A 21,084-nucleotide genomic window follows, 5' to 3' on the forward strand; every position below is an offset into this window, starting at 1 on the left:
GTAGCGCACTCTAGTTATGAAGTGTGCAAGTTTTCATATGCGATACTACCAGGTGGTGGATCATCGTAGAGTTGTGACTTACCTTAAATCCGCGGCGTCTTAGTCGGGATTAGAACCCACACCTCGGGATGGAGTTGCAATCCGAAGTCCAGTACTTTACCACCAGACCAGCCAGGCTTGATATGGGTGGGCCCCTAAATTCAATCTCTTAACTATCGCAGGCCTCTGAGTCCGTAATATGTTTGTTTATTGACGGATTCTTATGATATTTTACCAGACTTTATTATTTATTATTTATTTATCTATTGCTTTTTATTTAATGATGTAATTTTTTCATTTTCACTTTTTTTAACTCTCTGTCATTTTTTTAGCTCTCTCTTTTTTTTTAACTATCATGTTTTTTAACTATCATTTTTTCTAACTCTCTCTATTTTTTTTTAACTCTCATTTTTTTAACTCTCTCTCTCTCTATTTTTTTTAACTTTATAATTGCGTCTTTTTTCAGTTTTTATTATTTGGGCCTTTTTCTAGTTTGAATTTATGTCGATGTATTTATGTTATTTATTTATTATTATTTTCATTTCCTTTTTTCTTTTAAATTTTTATAATATTAATTTAAACATTTTAAAAAAAATTAAAATTTTTAAAATAATATTTAATAATATGTTTAAAATATTAACAAAAATAATTATGATATACTTTAAAAATATTATAAGATATTATTTTAAAAATTTTAATTTTTTATATTTTTAATATATTTTTAAAATGTTTTAAAAATATTCATTGATTGTATTTCAAAAGTATTTTTGAAAATATTTTAAAAATACATGAAAAACATTTTAAAAATATATTAAATTTCAATATTTTTAAAATATTTTTAAAATATTGCTGTCTAACTGGGCAGGGTTATGAGCCAGACACGCTACCAACTGAGGTAACAGGGCTCCTCGGATTGTGTGCCGAAATATCCCCTTTTAACTCGTCTCGGAGCCACTAATACCTCTAATAATACCTATCCCACGCAGTCTGAGAGTCGAGGGTGTTCATTGAAATGAGATCACCATCATCATTCATGAAAATGAGATAGGTTTACGTTAAAGTCATTCAGGTCATTTATATAACAGTTATATTAAGCAAATTAAGCAAAAGGATACTATGCGTGTAAAGAAAATTTATAAAAACCCTTCCTCAATTATATGAATTTTATATAAACGTTATCTTCTGAAAATATGAATAATTATTTTCATGGGCATTTTATATAAAACTTATACACACGATACATAAACTTTAGTTAAAATGGTGCTTATATAACCGGTATTAATTCCTTATACGTTTGTTAGGAAGGGGAAAGTGAATCATGCTACTAGGGATTGCACTTACGGCTGCCCTGGCTGGCCCTGCCTATCGCAGCAGTGGTACCAAATTTTGAAAAGCATTACAGGGGTGTAGAGATCTGTCAAAGCAACGTTTTAAACAAAACGGAGGAGTGAAATTCTCATTCGAAGAGTGCTGAACTGCTCAGCCATTCTCGAATCAGTGTGTTTGCTTCTGCATATATATGCATATTTTAAATTAGCGCGGAGCATTCTTAGGTTTTTTCAAAAAAAAACCAAGTAACGTAGACTCTTGGTATTCATTGCACATAAACTAGGGAGCCCCAGGATGACGAAAAAATTTAAATCATAATTATTGACGAATTAGTAAACTTTTTACAAGCTTTGGAAAATCTCAAAAGTTCGCGCCAGTCACTTTCCGGTAAGGAACTAAGGGACGCGGTTATTGTATTGAGTAGGGGGTCGAAACGATCGCAAAGGCGGTATACCACGTGTACGCGCCAACAAAAGAATCTATGTGTTTCATGCAATCGAAATTATTCGTGTTTCAGTCCGTAATTTATTTACGTCCATAGTCACCTAACTGACTAACTTCTGATGAATTACCACAATTAACTCACATGGAATGTGTAAATGAGTTTATGTATTTTTTATTTCTTTTTTTTTGGAGGGTGGGAGGGGTTGAGCCACTGACTTCCATTGTATATCGAATGACGATGTCACTAAATCAATCAATTGTGTGGACTGTTTCGTCTTGGCGTTCAGCTTACGACCCACATTCTACTTAGCGTGACGCTAAGCGCCGACCATCTCTGCGCGTTCCGAAGATTGACAACAGGTCAAGCAGTGCTCAACCTTGTCCTCAAGTCATGTGACCTATGTAGGGTATGTGGGATATGTGGGCACGATCCTCAAAATAAAAAAAGAAACAGGAGAAGGACCCACTCCGGGAATACCTGAGTGCTCCGCGCTGTTTACGATTGAAAGTTTCTGAAAAAGTAGCGCTTCACCTTACTTTTACTGAATGCCAAGTTGTGCTTGACCCTTCCTCCTCTATTATCAGTTGCATGCATGTAGGTATAGAGGACCTTTAGACTCCCTTCTTGTCTCCTTATTTTAATTCGACCAAAAATGAGCATAGAATAAGTGTCAAGATTTTATTGCATGAATATCCGAGAAAGGATTTGCCTGATTTCGTATACAATTACAGAGAATTAAAAGGTTCTTTGGAGGAATTTTCTAATGATCCGTCCAAACCTTGAAAGCGCCACCCAGTGCAGAGTGGACTCATTGATCTACACACCACTGGAAACCTTTATTTAAGAGTAAATTTTTTTTAAAAAAAAAAGTTCATCGAATTTGAGTAAAATGCAGCGGAGTTATGAATTTTGAAAGATTTTCACTTTAAATGATGGCTATGTCGTAACCCAGAAGTCTGTGTTAAAAAATCCGTCTAATTCAGATATCTGACTATTCCTTGTAATAAATGGATCATAAGAGAGCCGCCCTTCTGCACGATTAATGGAACGCCGTGCAGTCTTGTCTGTAGTTTCCGATAGAATAAACCGCCTTCGACCATAACTTTGAGCGGTTGTATCGTGGAAACAGGAAGTTTCCCTGGGATGATCTTGTGCTCGTTAAAAAGATGAAAGGCTGAAATAACAATTTTGACTGATTTTTGTTCAGATTTTGGAAGTGTTACCCATTGCCAGAAAGAACCAAGTACCTAGCTATAAATCGTTAGAAAGGTGTATTTAAGAGGAGCATTTTAAAACTATTTCATTAAATTCGGTTGAGATGCCGAGTACCTAGTTATGAATTTTTAAAAGTTTTCACTTGAAAAAATGGCAAAGTCGCAATACCTACGGCGTTTTTATGGGAAATCGGGACCAGTACAAATAGAGCTACTTAATCACATCAAGCTTTCAAAATTCGATGATGCGTTTGGGAATTTTTGACTGTCTTTTCACACACCTCCTTAGGTAGGTACATGCCGTCTATTTTGTGGTGTATCACTTCATTTCGGGAGACTAATGTTTATACGTTCAGCTTGGCGGTTCATCCTTACATGAAAATGCTTGTGGTGGGATTATACCTAACTCTTGAGTGACGGGAGGTCGTTTTCTCTTGCGCAGGGACACATTAACAACGAACAAAGATAAAACGTGGAATGTGCAGGCAATGTCTGTGGCAGTGCTCTGTCTGGTGCTCTTCATTTCACCGGTTATTATCCTATTGGTGCAGCACGCCACTTCGACCATCCAGCACTTTGCAGGAACCCTCGTGAGCCGCACCCTTGAGCTCCGCTGCGAGAAGCGCAAAAGCGACCGACTTCTTTTTCAAATGCTACCGCCAGCTGTCGTAACGCAGCTGCGCCAGAAACGACAGGTACGCCTCTGTTCCTAAAATAAAAATTCCGAGATACACGAAATATTTTTTATGTAAATAGAAATGTTGGTCAGAAATTGATAAGTCATCTGTTATTTTCACAATAATTCCTCTTTTCTATCAAATAAAGAGTCACCCCTTTAAACCGTACATTCCATTTATTTTGGTTAAATTTGTACATACGCTCGAGGCCTTTCGGGATTACCTCATCTTCAAGAGCACTACTAAAATTACACACTACGACAAACACATAATTACAATAATAAATAATGCATTGAGCACACAAACTCCATTTTCAAATTATAACATACTAACGCATATATTACAGGTAAATATAAAAGACAAGTGACGAAGTACATAACAAAGCAAATCAGGATTAATCTAAGACCAAGACCGACAGAGAAATGAAAACAAATGCTACTGATAATCAGAGTTAAACCAACTTAACACATGCCATCGAAAGTACATATTTAGCTCACTAGATCGCAGCATATCTGTCACTCGAGACTCGAGCGTGTGTACAAATTTAACTAAAATAAATGTAATGTACGGTATAAAGGTGACTCTTATTTCATAGAAATTTTAAATACCGCTGCCACCCAAGTAGCAAGGATACCAATAGATGGACATAAAATCGTAGGAATGTTGCTATAATATATTTGCCATGCGTATTGCCTACTCCCTCATTTGAAGGCGCGGAAATTATTGCTATATTGTTGCTATGATGTAGCAATAAATTCCGATTATTGGTTGTGTCACCTGTTGCCAATCTGCTAATTGCAAGGCGCAAAAATTATCGCAATAATCTTGCTATTAAGTATGATGAAAAACTCCCGCGTGTTCCTTTCCGTAACTTGTTTTCAAATCTCTAGCATGAATGCAGGAATGTATCGCAACAATTTGATGAAACAACCATTTTTCCTCAATTTAGTCTTCTCGAAATAGCTCAAACTCGATAAATCTGAAACTTTAAAAATTTCAATGCTTTTTTAAAAGGTTTGAATTTCCAGTCAATCAAAATAAATATCGTCTATGCTTTTAACCAAGTTCTGGGAAATTTAATTCTACTTCTTTCATGCCTTTCTTTCCTCCTTTTATTTCGTTTCTGTTTTTGTTACTTTTAATTCTTTGAATTTTTTATTTCATGCAAATGCGCCGGTAAGGGTTTCGTTTCATGTCGGAGCTATATAATGTGTGAAAAGTGAGGTACCCGACAGGTAGCCTGGCTAGCTCAAACGGTAAAGGCGGCGCACGGCAGTAATCCGAAGGTTGCGCGTTCTAATCCCGCCTCGGACAGAAGAATTTAAAGGGTGCTGGATGATTGAATCATGAATTTCCTGTCAATTCCGGCAAGATCGGATTTTCGAATGGATTCTGAAACGTTGTAAAAATTAGGGTAGACTGATAAATTCCTCAATTTTCCTAAAACCATTTGGCACCGCCACAAATAGCAATGACATTGCTATGAAGTATAGATTTTTTTTATCGATCTGACCTGACGAAATCGGGAAAAATCGTCCAAATGTTGACTGAGAATTGCTACTTTATAGCTATATTATTGCAATATTTTTTACAACTTTATACCTATAAATTGATACATTATATCAATTTTTACGTTGAAAAATGCTACTTGGGCAACATGCTTAAAAATTCCTCTTTTGGTGTTAGTCCAGGCAAATAAGGCAAAAAAGGGGCCATAGTCTGCAAAAATCCCGGGTAGCAATGTTTTCGTTGATTCTTATGTAATTTTTGACGCTGATTCCGAATTTCAACTTTGCACCAAAAACTTCGGACCGAAACGTTGCCAAATTTGGCATTAATGGCCAAAAATCGGCCTTTTTCCGGATTATGGCTTGTAACTTGCCAAAAACTGTTCTGACGATAAAATTAGGTACGTTCAAAAATAAAGCTCGTTAAATTTCCTATACACAAATTCCTATACTTTTTTTTGCTCAAGGCAAAATCAAGCGCGCTGGTGGGCTCCGACTTTTGAAAAATGGGCGAAAATTGCGCATACTGTAGTATGTTGGGTTCCTTAAAATTTACATCAATTCATTTCACTTAGTGTACATTTTATCATTTTCTCTTAATTTGTCCAGAAATTACTCGTCAGACGATTGAAAAAGGAGACATCGGGCAAAAACCGCGAAAAACGCAATTTTCGCTCATTTTTCAAAGCTCGGTGCCTGCCAGCGCGCTTGACATTGTCCTAAGCAAAAAAATGTAAAGAAACTTTTTATAGGAAATTAACGAGCTTTGTTTCTGAAAATAACTAATTTTATCGTCAGATCTACTTCAGGCAAGTTACAGACCATAATCCGAAAAAAGGTCGATTGTTGGCCATTTTTGCCAAATTTATTGGCAATTATCCGGTCGAAATATTTTGGTGCAGAGTTGAAATTCGGAATCAGCGTCAAAAATTACACAGGAATCAACAAAAACATTGCTACCCGGAATTTTTGCAGGCTCTTCTACTTATTTGCCTACACTTTTCGTGACACATCGTTTGAAAGAGGATAAAAAAAACAAGAATTTTCGCGCAAACCGGAGATCAATCCGACTTTTCGCTCCCGAGTTATTCACGATTAAAGTTCCATTTGGACCAATTCTCAATAATTGATCAAGTCCTCTTAGAAAAGCTGCAAAGAGGCCGTCTACGGGTTGACATTCGTAGCACTACTATTTAATTCATCGCTAAGTGTTACCGGGGGATGTGTTTTTCATCAGTTCACGGGGGTGGGGGGGGAGGGCGCCGCCTGAAAATTTTAAGCCCGAAAGTTTTATACGAATTTTCTTCCAGAATTTTCAATGTTCCTGCAAAATATTTTGGCAAAACAGCAATCGATGTCATGAATCAGAGCGCGCTTTGAAACGAGGGAAAACGACGCCGATAATGTAAAATTTTTCAGGCGGTGAACCGCCGCCCCCACCCCCTCCCCCGCTTTTATACGTTTGTATTTTACTCAGGTTACATAAGCACACGCGTGACGTTTCAATATATTATTGTATATAGCTGCACTTCCTTTTCTTTACACTCTCTTAAGTTGCTTAGAAGGTAAATAGGTGTAGGATTAATCCTATTTTACAGGGAAAACAAGGCCAAAAGGTTCAAATTCTCCAATCACAGTAAGAAATGATGAGCTTTTATGAGTATCGATACCTACTTAACTGGTGGGAGCGGAAAGATCGGCCCCATCAGGCCCGCCGACCCAAAATTTCTCTGGACAAAAATGAGTCAAATTTTGAAATATCAACGATTTTGCACTCGTAGATTCCTTTCGAAAATACAGAATAAATGTTATTTTTTTTAAATCCACTTCATTGTCACGTCCATAAATCAAAGGAACCCGGAAAATTGATATTGAATACTGAATACTGAATACACTATACGTAACAGCGGAGTTATTCAATTTTCTTCATCTGTCAACTTGGTGGGTGACATGCTGAAAAGTATGATTGTCTTCACATTTTTCAATTCTTCCTCGGCTCTTAGCATAAGCATGCATTTTATTTGACCCTTTCTAATTCTATCTGCGAGGGATCTTTCATTTATTAGGACAGGAAAAGTAAGGAAGAAAAAAAATGCGATTGTTTAGCGTGAAGAAATACATTGTCAGATGAAACTGAACTGTTGCAATGAAATAAACTCCTGGCTTTCATCTACCTACTTAAGTTTTAAAGTCCCCTTTATGAGAACCCCATCATTTAAAAATAAAAATTTCAAATGCACAGTGCTGACCCATTTACAACAACGCAGATATTTTCCTCTTCTTCTCCTTCTTTACTTCTTTATTTATTTAATTTCTTGTTGACGCCAAGCATATGAGTGATTCTCAAAAGGACAGAAATAAATGAATTTCTCCGTAAATAACAGTTATTTTGTTGACAAATATAATGGGCATCTTGATTTTTTAGATCAGCAAAGCATTGAACTGGAGGATGGCCGGAAGATTTTGGACTGTGAAGAGTATAAATATCTAGGAGTTTTGTTAACTAAGGACGGAAATTTGGATCGTGCTATTAAAGATCGGAATGTGCAAGGCAGAAAAGCTATCGTGATGCTAAATGAGGTTCTCTGGGACCAGAGTATCTCCAAGGAGACCAAAAGGAAAATTTACAACGTCATCGTAAAGAGTATCGTAACTTACGGGAGTGAGGTCTGGCAACTCAAGAAAAGAACTGAAGACATGCTTAGGGCAACTGAGATGGACTTTTGGCGAAGGTCTGCTGGGATATCGAGAAGAGAACGTATCCGCAATGAAAGGGTACGCGAGATAATTGGTGTGGAGAAGGACATCGTGCACGATATCAGGTCCAAGCAGTTGGTCTGGTATGGACATGTGCGAAGGATGGCAGATGATCGGTTGCCCAAGCAGGTCTTCGATTGGGTTCCTCCCGGAAGGCGACGGCGTGGACGTCCTGTGAAAGGTTGGCGACAAGAGGTGGAGGAGGAGATCAGAAGTTGCCAATTGCTTGATGATCTGTGGGAGGACAGGGGGCAATAGCGATTGGGCGTCGCAGAGCGCGAGGTGGCGCTATAAAAGCGACTTCATGTATGTATCTTGATTTTTTAACTTCAAAACCTAGGATTTGAATGGTCTTGAAAATCTAGCGTGATACCGAGAGCAACCCCCGGTGTCAAATCACAGTACTCCTCCGCCACGACCGGAAATTTCCAGTCTCCGCCTTTCCGGAAATCATGCTCGTCGTAAATCACATCAATGTATTTTGTCTCACAGCGTAACAGCCTACCCGAGCCATTTCCGCAACATCCCCGATGTCCACTTCCGAGAATTTCCCACTAACGCGGAGCCGAATCCGGCGGCCAAACGGACCTTCCCTCTGCCCTTTGCACATGTTGCATGTGTTTTACTGAAAATGGAGGGCATCGGTGCATCACTCCCCGATGATCGTGAAATTTGTCGGAATGACCTTCAGCGATAATCGTTAAATTTGCGAATAGTCATTCTACCCATTAAAGTAAATTTTTGATGGCTTTTGACCGTGCTTAAGGAGAGATTATAATATATAATCGTATCTGAAGTATGATGTCAATGAATCTAATGGATCCTAATGAATCGTAAAAAAGCTAAGATTTTTACGGATCGCCGTCTTTAATAGGAGGCATCATTAATCAATTACCTACAAATTTAATTGAAGATGCATCATAATATCGACAAGTCGAGTCCGAATATACAGGGTTATCCAAAAGTCACTGACAACCCCTGTAACTTTTTTCCATATTGAGAGAAAAGTTTGAAACTTTGGCAATGTTCCTCGGTCTAAAGTAGCGACTTTTTGGTCCATCCAAAATTTTGGGGGGCGGCCCCCCTAAGGGGGGCGGAGGCTAACTTTTTTTTCAAATGGCAACCCCCCTTTGTGATACCTCATTCGAAAGATAATAAAAAAAGAAAATTTTCGGCGAAAACCGCAGGTTTTGTTGATTTTTGACAAAATGGCGGCCGGTCAAAGTTCAAAATGGCGGAAATTTGGCATCTCCGTTTTTTATCGGCGGATTGGTTTGAAACTCAGAATCTTAGGGTTTTTTGGGGCGAGTAAAATGATTCTGGCATCGGTTTTCCAGAATAGTCAGTCCTTTTCAAAATGGCGGCCTAGAGAGAGAAGTGGATATTTAGGCTGCTTATCGTTGGATTTGCATGAAACTTGGTATCCGGGGGTATTTCGGCACAAGAAGAACAAATCTTTCATTGAATATCTGAAATTCTGACGAATTCCAAAATGGCGGCGGAAAAGTGGCGAGAAATCAGTTTTACGGCTGTTTATCGATGGATTTGCATGAAATTCGATATCCTGGTGGTTTTTGGCTGGATAAAAGGAATCTTTCATTAATTCTTGAAATACTAAATAATCGGTATCGCATTTCATGCAAATCCATTGGTAAACAGCCATGAAACTGACTTCTCGCCACTTTTCCGCCGCCATTGTGAAATTCGTCAGAATTTCAGATATCCAATGAAAGATTCGTTCTTCTCGTGCCGAAATACCCCCGGATACCAAGTTTCATGCAAATCCAACGATAAGCAGCCTAAATATCCACTTCTCTCTCTAGGCCGCCATTTTGAAAAGGACTGACTATTCTGGAAAACCGATGCCAGAATCATTTTACTCGCCCCAAAAAACCCTAAGATTCTGAGTTTCAAACCAATCCGCCGATAAAAAACGGAGATGCCAAATTTCCGCCATTTTGAACTTTGACCGGCCGCCATTTTGTCAAAAATCAACACTTTGACCTGCGGTTTGCGCCAAAAATTGTCCTTTTTTATTATCTTTCAAATGAGATATCACAAAGGGGGGGTTGCTAATTGAAAAAAAAGTTAGCCCCCGCCCCCCTTAGGGGGGGCCGCCCCCCCAAAATTTTGGGTGGACCAAAAAGTCGCTACTTTACACCGAGGAACATTGCCAAAGTTTCAAACTTCTATCTCAATTTGGAAAAAAGTTACAGGGGTGGTCAGTGACTTTTGGATAACCCTGTATGAATTCATCACATTCACGAAGACATTTACAATAAAGTTCAGTGGTTTGAATAAAAATTTCATAACTATTATCCTGCGATCAAAATTCCTATCAAACCTTATGATTTTGTGAAATTGGCAGTATTTTTCTAAGTACTCCAGTATGAGTGTCTATGCCGGCGCTCTGCGCCGGCAAAAGCGAGGAAGTGTTGTGCGATCCTCGCACCATGGTGGGGGGGGGCGAAGCCCCCCCCCCCCCACATGCCGGCGCGAGGCGTCGGCACGCGGCGCTTGCGTCGCGCATAAATTGGCCGGAGGTCAATTTTTTTTTTCTCAACAAGAATTTTCACATCAGACTTCAAATGTCTATGTTCTGGATCATGATTTCGATTCTTCTAGAATAATCATTCCCGGCCTTTTAAAATTGTTGCAGTGTGGGTGCACGCTTCTTCATGTTCGTGAAGGTTAAAGTACAACTACTCTCTCTGTTTGTTATTCAATACGGTTCTGAGAAACAGGAAGTTAAACTTAAAGTTTCAAGGAAACTTGAATGCCTTTTCCTTCTTCGTATTTTTTCTTCTCTTTTTGTTAGTTATCCTCTTATTTTCCTTCGCGGAAAAAAAACATTGCTCTAATACGAGGGTAGGTAAAAAAGAAATTTCATTTTGCTAAAAACGGGACTTGCAATGTGGGTGATAAAATAACAAAACAAATTTTTGCTGGGAAATCAAAGTATAAAAATGCGATTTTCGCAATATAAATTTGCTAGTTTATCCACATATTAGCAATGCAAAATTAGCCGAATAAAATTGCCGATTTGCAAAATTATTGATACCAAAGCTAGCAATCTCATTTTGCGATTTTTGCAATAGCAAAATATAACCTAATGCGCGCGCTCTATGAGACGTTTTTTTGTACTAATCTTCTTCCGATTGTGCATTTGCGTTTGTAGAGCAGGAGGAGATTCGAAGAATTGTTACTTACCTTGAGATCCGCGCTGTCTTGGGCGGGATTAGAACCCAAACCTCGGGATGGAGTTGAGATCCGAAGTTTAGTACTTTACTACTAGACCAGCCAGGCTTGATATGAAAGGGCCCCTAAATTCAATCTCTTAAACCATCGCAGGCCTCTGTGTCCGTAATATGGTGTTTATTGATGGATTCTTATAATATTTGGTACCTACCAGAAAAAAGTGTTATCCAAAAAATTCGAATCGGACGTCACTGTTCAGAATGACCGTATGGTTCAGGAACACGGAAAAAATATAAGGTACACAACCACGAATTGATTTAGATTTACCATACTGTGTGATAAAAAAACGGCACATGTATATACGGCTTTTCATAAGAACTATATTAATCATAAGAACTTTACCAAACACAGATCACGGTAACATGACCCATCAGGATGGTAAATCGAACTCCATTCCCGCGCTCTACCTACGTGACGTTTTCCCGCGCTTTGCAGCAGCGCTCGTTACCCGGCAGTATGGTAACCTTCCCTAATTTCATTTGAAAATAGTGGATATTTTACTTACATTTTCATTCGAAATTCCGTTACTCGCAAACAATGGCAGTTGAAAAAATTTCAACGAGAAATAGCAGATAATGCACAACTAAGAGTTGTTTCTTACAGATAATGCCTCAAAAATCACGATGAGCGCATCGGCAAAGTCTGAAATGCACTCATAATTTCACAATCTACGTAAAAAATTTGCGGTTTTTTGAGCTTCCCGCTTCGAAAACGATACTACGGTACAGGTGAAAATCTTGTTAGAGGAGTCGTTCCATTGGCGGCAATACTCATCATGGCCGACGCCAGTCCGCCAAAACACGTGTGATGGGACGAGATAACACCTGAACAGGATTAAACCAGATAACAATCGGCGTGTTTACGTTCATATTTTCCTCGCCCACCTTAATTGACCTTGAACTCTCCTCGAATTACGCGAGGAACTGCGCAAGCGTCGGCCATGATGAATATTGCCGACGATGGAGCGACTCCTCTAACAAAATGTTCACCTGTGCAGTAGTATCGTTTTTGAAGCGGGAAGCTCAAAATAACGCAAATTTCTTACGCAGATTGTGAATTTGTAAGTGCATTTCAGATTTTGCCGATGCGCTCATCATGATTTTTGAGGCATTATCCATAGGAAACAACTCCTCATTCTGCTCTAGCAAAAGTTTGCATCAGGCCCATTGCTTCACTGATTTCAAGTAAATGATACCGAAACGATACGTGTTATTCCCGTCAAAGTATCATTTACAGACAAGATCAGTTTTACAAAAAGTTCAATTCAAAATAACTAGATAGTTCAAAATGTACCTGTAAAAGACTTTACACGAAAATCCAATCGCCAATAGGTACTATGGGTTGCTTTCAATAAATAATTATCGCCACTACGTGATTTTTAATAATTTTTTGAACTTTCCTCTGTGGCATATTCGATCAATTAGGATCTGAATTCTTAACCACTGCACTCCAACTCGTTTACCAACACTATTCCTTTAGGTACCTCAGCAGTCCTCTATAGTCTTCCATTCTTTCAGCTTCACATTCAATTATAATATTTTTCTTCAAATTTCACAACTTATTCCGCCTATTTCTCATTTCTACTTACACGATAATTATTGAAAATATAAATGTACCATACATTGTGTGATTATTTTCTTCCACGCCGCATCTTAACAATAACTGAGACTGAGACATCTGAGACTGGTAACTGAGACAACAAAATAACTGAGACGACCGTGACAGGACACTCAAATTCTAGTAAAACTTTTTTTTTCAAACGAGATTTTTGATTTCACGATAAGAGGAATAGGTAGTCGTTTCGCCGTGCGGGTTATAAACGACTTAAGGCAAAACGATTGAAATCCAAATTGATAGTTAAACCAACAGGAATGATGTCCCTGAACTTATCCTTGTTACAAAAAATATGATAAATTATGATGGTATTTAATAATAGGTAAAAGACTTCAAAGGCCGAAAATGTCCGATCGGTTACGCGTCGCCAACCCCGCGATTTTGGAGCAAAAGAACAACTTGCGTTAGAAAATCAGTACTGATCATGAATTCTTTGGCAATATCTGCCAAAAACAGACTCTAATGTTCAAGAAAATTGCTATGTTGAACAGAAACGTTTATTTTATTAAAGCGAGAAAAAACATTAGAAAGAATGTCGCCGCAATTGGCAACGTATTTTTGCAATTGTATTAGGTGCAGTGTTTTGCTCGCCAGATAGAGCCAGAAGTTTCAAAACTGTTATCAAATTTATCGCTAAAGTCTTCTCGATAAAACGATTGCTTATAATTCGGCTATTTTACAATGAAAATTTAATATTTTTGAAAACCAGTGATTTTTAGTACTCTGATCATTTAGGTTCCAGCGGAAAACTTCGAGTCGGTGACGATCTACTTCAGTGACGTAGTAGGCTTCACGCAGCTTTCAGCGCTGAGTTCTCCGATGGAAGTGGTCAACATGCTCAATACTCTCTACAAACTCTTTGATTCCAAGATTCGGAAATACGATGTCTATAAGGTTGAAACCATCGGAGATGCCTACATGGTTGTCTCAGGGCTTCCTCAAAGGAATGGTATTAAGCCTTTCGTTCTGCGGGTATCTTACTAACCAAAATACTAGTATAAGATATATGTATCTTGATGGAACCATATTATTTAAGTTACTGTCATTATCATTTCAGTTTTCGTTGAAATATTTTTTTTTTCTAGACTTGGATCCTAGTGTTTTACGATCCCATGCAAATTATAGGTGGGTGTTTTCAAATAAGGTTTAATTTAAGGTCCAACTTTCCTCCAAATTTTTATTTAGAATTTTACGGTGAACCAAACTTAATCTTGATCAACATAAGATGCACAATTAGGAAATGTAGGGTCGGTTGGGTAATATCCGGACGATTTTGATAGGTAGGTACTTGAAACCTAATTTGTACTTTGACCTTTGGTTTGGACAGGTCAAACTTATTGAATTCAACATTTTTTTTAATCAGTCAGCTCCTCATATTGTGGAGAGCTAGTTAGGCTAAAGAGTTATATATATATATATACAGGGTGTTTCAGACCACCCGTACCAGGCCTTTTTCTCGGTTGGTTTAGGTCGTACGAAGTCGGAGACCGCGGGGTTGAATAGGGAATCGACCCCAAGGAATTCGAATTTTGTGGTCCCGAAACCCCTTCACCCCCCTTTGGGGGGTAAAAGGGGGGTCTTGATGCTAAAAGTCACGGTTCCCGACCGAATTGCGGATCGATCGCATCAGAATTGAAAAGCACGGAAAATTTCACGTGGAATTGACCCCTAAAAATCCAAAATCGGACCATCCAAGGCCCAAAAATGATCCCCTAAAGAGGGGGACAGTACCCCCCTCCATAATTTCTCTTTGGTCTCAAAATTGACGTAAATTCTCCAGAAAAAGACGGTTTCCCAGGTAATCGACCTCGAGAAATCCAAATTTTATGGTCCCGAAGCTCCTCTAGCCCCCCTTGGGGAGTAAACGGGGGGGCCCAATTTTAAAAATCGGGGCTCCTTTCCGAATCGCAAATTTATTGCATTCAAATTGAGGAGCAGAACACATTTACATCTTAAGTGACTCCTGAGAGTTCTAATAGACCCCCCTGAACGGCAGAAAGTAATCCCCTGAGGAAGGGGGCCTCACCCCCGCCAAAAATTTCTCAGGATTCCTCTTTGGTCGCAAAATTGACTTCGATTCTCCAGAAAAAGACAATTTCCCATGTAATCGACCCCAAGAAGCTCAAGGAACATGGAATTTAGAGTCCTCGGGTTCGATTACATGGGAAATTGTCTTTTTCTGGAGAATCGAAGTCAATTTTGCGACCAAAGAGGAATCCTGAGAAATTTTTGGCGGGGGTGAGGCCCCCTTCCTCAGGGGATTACTTTCTGCCGTTCAGGGGGGTCTATTAGAACTCTCAGGAGTCACTTAAGATGTAAATGTGTTCTGCTCCTCAATTTGAATGCAATAAATTTGCGATTCGGAAAGGAGCCCCGATTTTTAAAATTGGGCCCCCCCGTTTACTCCCCAAGGGGGCTAGAGGAGCTTCGGGACCATAAAATTTGGATTTCTCGAGGTCGATTACCTGGGAAACCGTCTTTTTCTGGAAAATTTACGTCAATTTTGAGACCAAAGAGAAATTATGGAGGGGGGTACTGTCCCCCTCTTTAGGGGATCATTTTTGGGCCTTGGATGGTCCGATTTTGGATTTTTAGGGGTCAATTCCACGTGAAATTTTCCGTGCTTTTCAATTCTGATGCGATCGATCCGCAATTCGGTCGGGAACCGTGACTTTTAGCATCAAGACCCCCCTTTTACCCCCCAAAGGGGGGAGGGGGGGTTTCGGGACCACAAAATTCGAATTCCTTGGGGTCGATTCCCTATTCAACCCCGCGGTCTCCGACTTCGTACGACCTAAACCAACCGAGAAAAAGGCCTGTTACGGGTGGTCTGAAACACCCTGTATATACAGGGTGATCCAAAAGTCTCTCCCCCCCCTCTACCTTTTACCTAATTGAGGTAAAGATTTGAAACTTGGGGGATGTCTCTAGGTCAAAGGGAGCTACTTTTTGGCCCCCCTAAAATTTTCATGGGGCCCCCCTTGAGGGGCAACGGACCTCAACTTTTAATTTTCAAAAAGGAAGACCCCATTTGTGATAACTTGTTCGAAAGAGCGTAAAAAAAGAAAACTTTTCGCGCAAACCCAAAGTCAATATCTCAAATCGTTACAAAATGGCGGCCGGTTAAGGTTCAAAATGGCCAAAAATTCACACAGGTTATTCGTCGATGGATTTTCACGAAAATCGATAACTAGAGGTATTTCGCCACGAGAAAAACGAATTTGACTTTAGACTTCAAAAAAGCCGAAATTTCCAAAATGGCCGAAAATTGCCACCTCGGTTTTTTGCTGATGGATTTGCCTAAAACTTAGAATTTTAGGGTATTGATTAACACAATTGAACTAAGATTTCTAAAAAAACAAATTTTCGGCCATTTTAAATTTTCACCGGCGGCCATTTTGAAAATTTCTGTTTCTTTTAAAATCTAACATCAAATTCGTTTTTCTCGTGTCGAAATACCTCTATTTACCGAGTTTCGTGATAACCCATCAACAAATAACCTGTGTGAATGTTCGGCCATTTTGAACATTAACCGGCGGCCATTTTGTAACGGTTTGAGATATCGACTTCGGAGTTGCGTGAAAAGTTTTCTTTTTTTATGCTCTTTCGAACGAGCTATCACAAAAGGGGTCTTCGCATTTGAAAATTAAAAGTTGGGGTCCGTTGCCCCCCAAGGGGGGCCCCATGAAAATTTTAGGGGGGCCAAAAAGTAGCTCCTTTTGACCTAGGGACATCCCCCAAGTTTCAAATCTATACCTCAATTAGATAAAGTTAGAGGGGGTGAAAGGGACTTTTGGATCACCCTGTATATACACAGGGTGTTTCAGACCACCCGTCCACTATCTTTTTCTCGAAAACGGCAGAAAATTGAGCTTCGGGACAAAGTTTTTCATGGGTTAATCGACCCTAAAAAATCGAGTGAAAATATTTTCAGCCCCCCTAAATGGTCCCTAGAGGGTGTTTTGAGGGGGTGCCCCCCCCCCCCCCGTTTCTCGCGATTTTCAAATTGGAAGGGTATGTTTTGACTTAGGATTCGGAATCTACGGCAAAAATTAAGAACATTATGCTCGTTGCATTTTTTCCTAAACCCCCATTTTTTGAATTATGGGGCATTTTTGGGAATTTTTGGGTTAATTTTCAATTCTATGCTGTAAGCGGCCAAATTATTCAAACAAAATCTAAAAGTTTCCTGAGAGGAGAGGTGAATTTCTTTTCAATGATGTACCATATGACCCCTGTTGCACCAAAATTTTGGGGGCCACGACCCCAGAAAAATTTTGGGGCTTTAGAGGGCCGTAAGTCGAAATTTTTAAATAACAAGGGTATGTTCTGACTTCAGATATGGATTCTAAGCGAAAAGTTACGTAGAAATGATATGGCGCATGGCCTGTTTGCTCCTAATTACTAAAGAACCCCATTTTCCCATAAGAAGCCGTGTATTTTAGGAGAAAATAAGGGATAAAAAAAAATTCAAGCAAACAGGCCATATGTCATATCAATTCTACGTAACTTTTCGCGTAGAATCCATATCTGAAGTCAAAACATGCCCTTGTCATTTGAAAATTTCGACTTACAACCCTCTAAAGCCCCAAAATTTTTGGGAGGTCGTGGCCCCCAAAATTTTGGTGCAACAGCGGTCATATGGTACATCATTGAAAAGATATTGACCTCTTCTCTCAGGAGACTTTCAGATTTTGAAATTTGAATAATTTGGCCGCTTACAGCATAGAATTGAAAATTGCTACAAAAATTCCCGAAAATGCCCCATAATTCCAAAAAATGGAGGTTTAGGGAAAAAGTGCAACGAGCAAAATGTTCTCAATTTTTGCCGAATCCTAAGTCAAAACATACCCTTCCAATTTGAAAATCGCGAGAAACGGGGGATACCCCCCCCCCCCCCCAAAAAAAAAAAAAAAAAAACACCCTCAAGGGGCCATTTTAAGGGGCTGAAAATATTTTCATTCGATTCTTTAGGGTCGATCAACCCATGAAAGTTTTAGTCCCGAAGCTCAATTTTCTGCCATTTTCGAGAAAAAGATAGTGGACGGGTGGTCTGAAACAACCGGTATTTACATATTTGTTTATTTATGTATGTATTTCCGATTTTTGTTGGGTTATATTTCCCTCATTCTCAAAGTTTTTCGGGTAAAACTTTTTGCGATTGAAAGTAGAGGAACAGGACAATCGTTTTGCGAAAAAAAAACCGAGATCGCAGATCAGATTTCAAATTGTAGGGGTAAGAAGTAGGGGGAGGTTCAATTTTTTGGTCGCGATTACTCGCGCAAATTACGAGATTTTCCCCCGAAATGTTTATAGGAGGTAGATCTTACTAAGTACTAGGCTGGTATTGAATTTGATTGAAACTGGCCGCGTCGTTTAAAAATATGGTGAGCTTTGAAAGTTTTAGACGGGGGGTGCGCGGCTAGAGGGGAGCAGGGCCGCACAGTGGGTCACGCACTGAAAATTGGTGGACAAGACGGCAATGTTGTCGCACAGTGGGTCACGAACTGAAAATTGGTGGGCACGACGACAATGTTGTCGCACAGTGAGTCACGGAGATTGAGCCATCGTCATTCAAGCTTGCCACATCGTTTATTGAAATTTTTTCATGTCTGACATTTAATTATTGCAGATTGGGATTTTAATTGCAGTCCGGCGACATGAAGTCCTTCGAATAATCAATTTTTCCAACAGTGTAAACGCCAATATATGACCTCAAAAGATTGATCCCCCTCCCTTCGGAAAATACACTCTTCCCGCAGTGGACACGCAGGTCCCTTAAAGAGACAGAACAACTGAGGCCGGACACTCGAACTAAAAAGCGCGGTGAAGCGTGCGTCAGGGGGGCGAAGCCCCCCGAATGAAACGGCACGGAGCGCCGTTTTCTTTAATTATTTTATAGCATCCGGAATTACCCCATTGCAGACGGAATTACCCCTTCCGCAATAGGGCGATTCCGGATGGATATCATGCAGATCGTAATATTGAGGTTAGAGAATTTGTGCGCTAGTACATTGTTACCAACGATCAGTTGGTCACCCTGAGTGATTTGATTCTCATTTTTTGTTTTCTTACAAGTGATGACGGGAGTTACCGGGAAGAATCAAAGTATAAATGCATAACTGCCCTCCAAAGTGTTGTAGGTAAAAGAAATTATCTCTATCTAAAACTATAAAGGAGAGGCCCCAATTTTGTACCCAATGTTTCAGCGACTTCCCGAAGGCGGATTTCCTTGAAACTTTGTATGCATGTGCGGTTCGTGCTGAAGGGGTGCAATTTGTCTTCCGATTTTCGAAATTTTGATTCTAAGGGTTGAAAACACGCTAAAAAAGGGTGACCCGTGTGTTAGAGCGGTGTTCCGCGATCGATCGTCGTCGTCTGGTCGTCATGGTTTCCCTTCTTTTATTGCGTCTCGATCAGCTGTTTTTTCTGTCTAATTTTGGAGATTCCGGACCGAAGCAGTGTTGCCGAAATCACGAAATCTGTAATTTCAAGTTATATTTTCATATGAGTTAAGAATGTTCTGCGTTCATTCTTGAAAGTTGATGTAATTAGAGGGAAAGGGGAGGGAGATTTAATGCATATTCATTTTTTAAATAAAGATGACCAAAAAAAGGAAAGAAAAAAACTCAAAGCAAAGACACACTATTTCTTACAGTTACCATGGATTTTTTAAAAGAAGATTCTCATTCTGTGAAATGGTTCGTTTGCAAGGTGAACGTGATTTTTTAAAGTTTATTTCATCACTTTTTTTGGGAAGTTGTATTTATTCGCAGATTGATTTTAATTTCTTGGAAAAAATACTGATATTTAATTTGGCGGATTGTATATGTCCTCTTATTAGTAAGAAACACCTTTAATGCAAAAGTGGAAGTAAAAGTGAATTTTTTTGACAAGTCTTTTGTTGCGAGGTGTAATGGCTTAAACTGTATGTGGACAATTAAAAGTGAGGTTCCAGTAGAGTTTTACAAGTCTCTTGAAAACTTCATTTTGGATGTCGACTTTGACGTGGACATTTTTCATCGTAAGTATTGAATATAGTATTACACTATAATATTATATTATTAGCTAGCATGTCTCCTTCACGAAATCCATTTGTTTATTTGTTATGTACTCTTTCTTTTTGTATATGTATTTTTTTTATGACCTTTACATAGACCTATACATAGGTCTCATTCAACTATGCTATGATAATCTTCCTCTCTCCCCCCCCCCCCTTCATCAGTCCAATAGTTCTTAGAGGTACAAATAGACTGAAAATACTTATAAAATTGTTTGAGCTGAATTAATTGGTATATAATGTTTGTTCCTAGAACTAATTTTATGCGTTTTTGAGTTGCGAACATTATGTGATTGGCGTTGTAATAATTCTAAGATAGATTACATTTGTTTTTAATTAGTTTTTTAAGGGGAAATGTTAAAGTTTGAATCTGAGATGTGGACAACGAAAATTATGTCGAACACCGTGTCTTTTAATAACTCGCTTTAGGTAAAATTTATTTAAAGTCTTTTTACATGATTGTCAAAGAGTTAAAGAGCGAACGTGAAATTGACTACATTTTGCAATTAGGAACTATAAATTCCGGCCTTGTTTAAAAACAACGTATGTGCCATTAGTTTCCCTTTGCACATAAGTGTTTCTTCAAATGAGCCAGAATTTATAAGTTCGAATTGCAAAATGCAGTCCAAATGTGAAGCTAAGAGCATTAGGCGCTGGAGCTGACGAAAGTAAGGAGGAGTTAAAAAAAATGTAGTTGGAAAAAGAAAAGAGGAAGTACTGGCGCGCTATTTTCTTTTTCATTATATCATGTAAAAATTCGTAAGTATACATTAATATTGTCACTATATTCTTTAGAATTGTTTTATATATATTTGGCAACAATGCATTTACTTTCTGAAAAAAATATGGAGAAATTTGCTCAAATTTTGTAGGAGATTGGCAACGACACAAGGTATGAAGTTGACGATAGAATTGTGTTGGATGATAACACGTGTGTAGTTGTTAATTCAATTTATGAGTTAATAGCAAAAATTTATCCCAACATGAAAAAAATTCAATCAATTCATTATTCATCGTTTGAAGAAAGAGCAATTTTGTCTGCCAGGAATGAAGACGTTCTTGAAATTAACAACTTACGTTTGAAAAATATTGAATCTCCGGAAAATACTTACGTATCAATTGATTCAACAACTGAGATTGAAAATGCAGTTCACTATCCTGTTGAATTTTTAAACACTTTAAA

At 38.7% G+C, this 21,084-nt stretch overlaps 1 protein-coding gene across 1 annotated transcript; it reads left to right on the plus strand.

Annotated features, from left to right (window-relative positions):
• Window positions 1–1,941: 1,941 nt before the first annotated feature.
• On the plus strand, window positions 1,942–13,858 carry LOC140223956 (retinal guanylyl cyclase 1-like). The gene is made up of 2 exons (XM_072296484.1): window positions 1,942–3,722; window positions 13,577–13,858. Exons 1-2 carry the CDS (start codon window positions 3,516–3,518, stop codon window positions 13,823–13,825), a joined length of 456 nt encoding a protein of 151 aa, XP_072152585.1. The 5' UTR covers window positions 1,942–3,515; the 3' UTR covers window positions 13,826–13,858.
• Window positions 13,859–21,084: the final 7,226 nt, after the last annotated feature.

Source organism: Bemisia tabaci, chromosome 2 (genome assembly GCF_918797505.1).
Source record: "Bemisia tabaci chromosome 2, PGI_BMITA_v3".
Classification (NCBI taxonomy): domain Eukaryota; kingdom Metazoa; phylum Arthropoda; class Insecta; order Hemiptera; family Aleyrodidae; genus Bemisia; species Bemisia tabaci.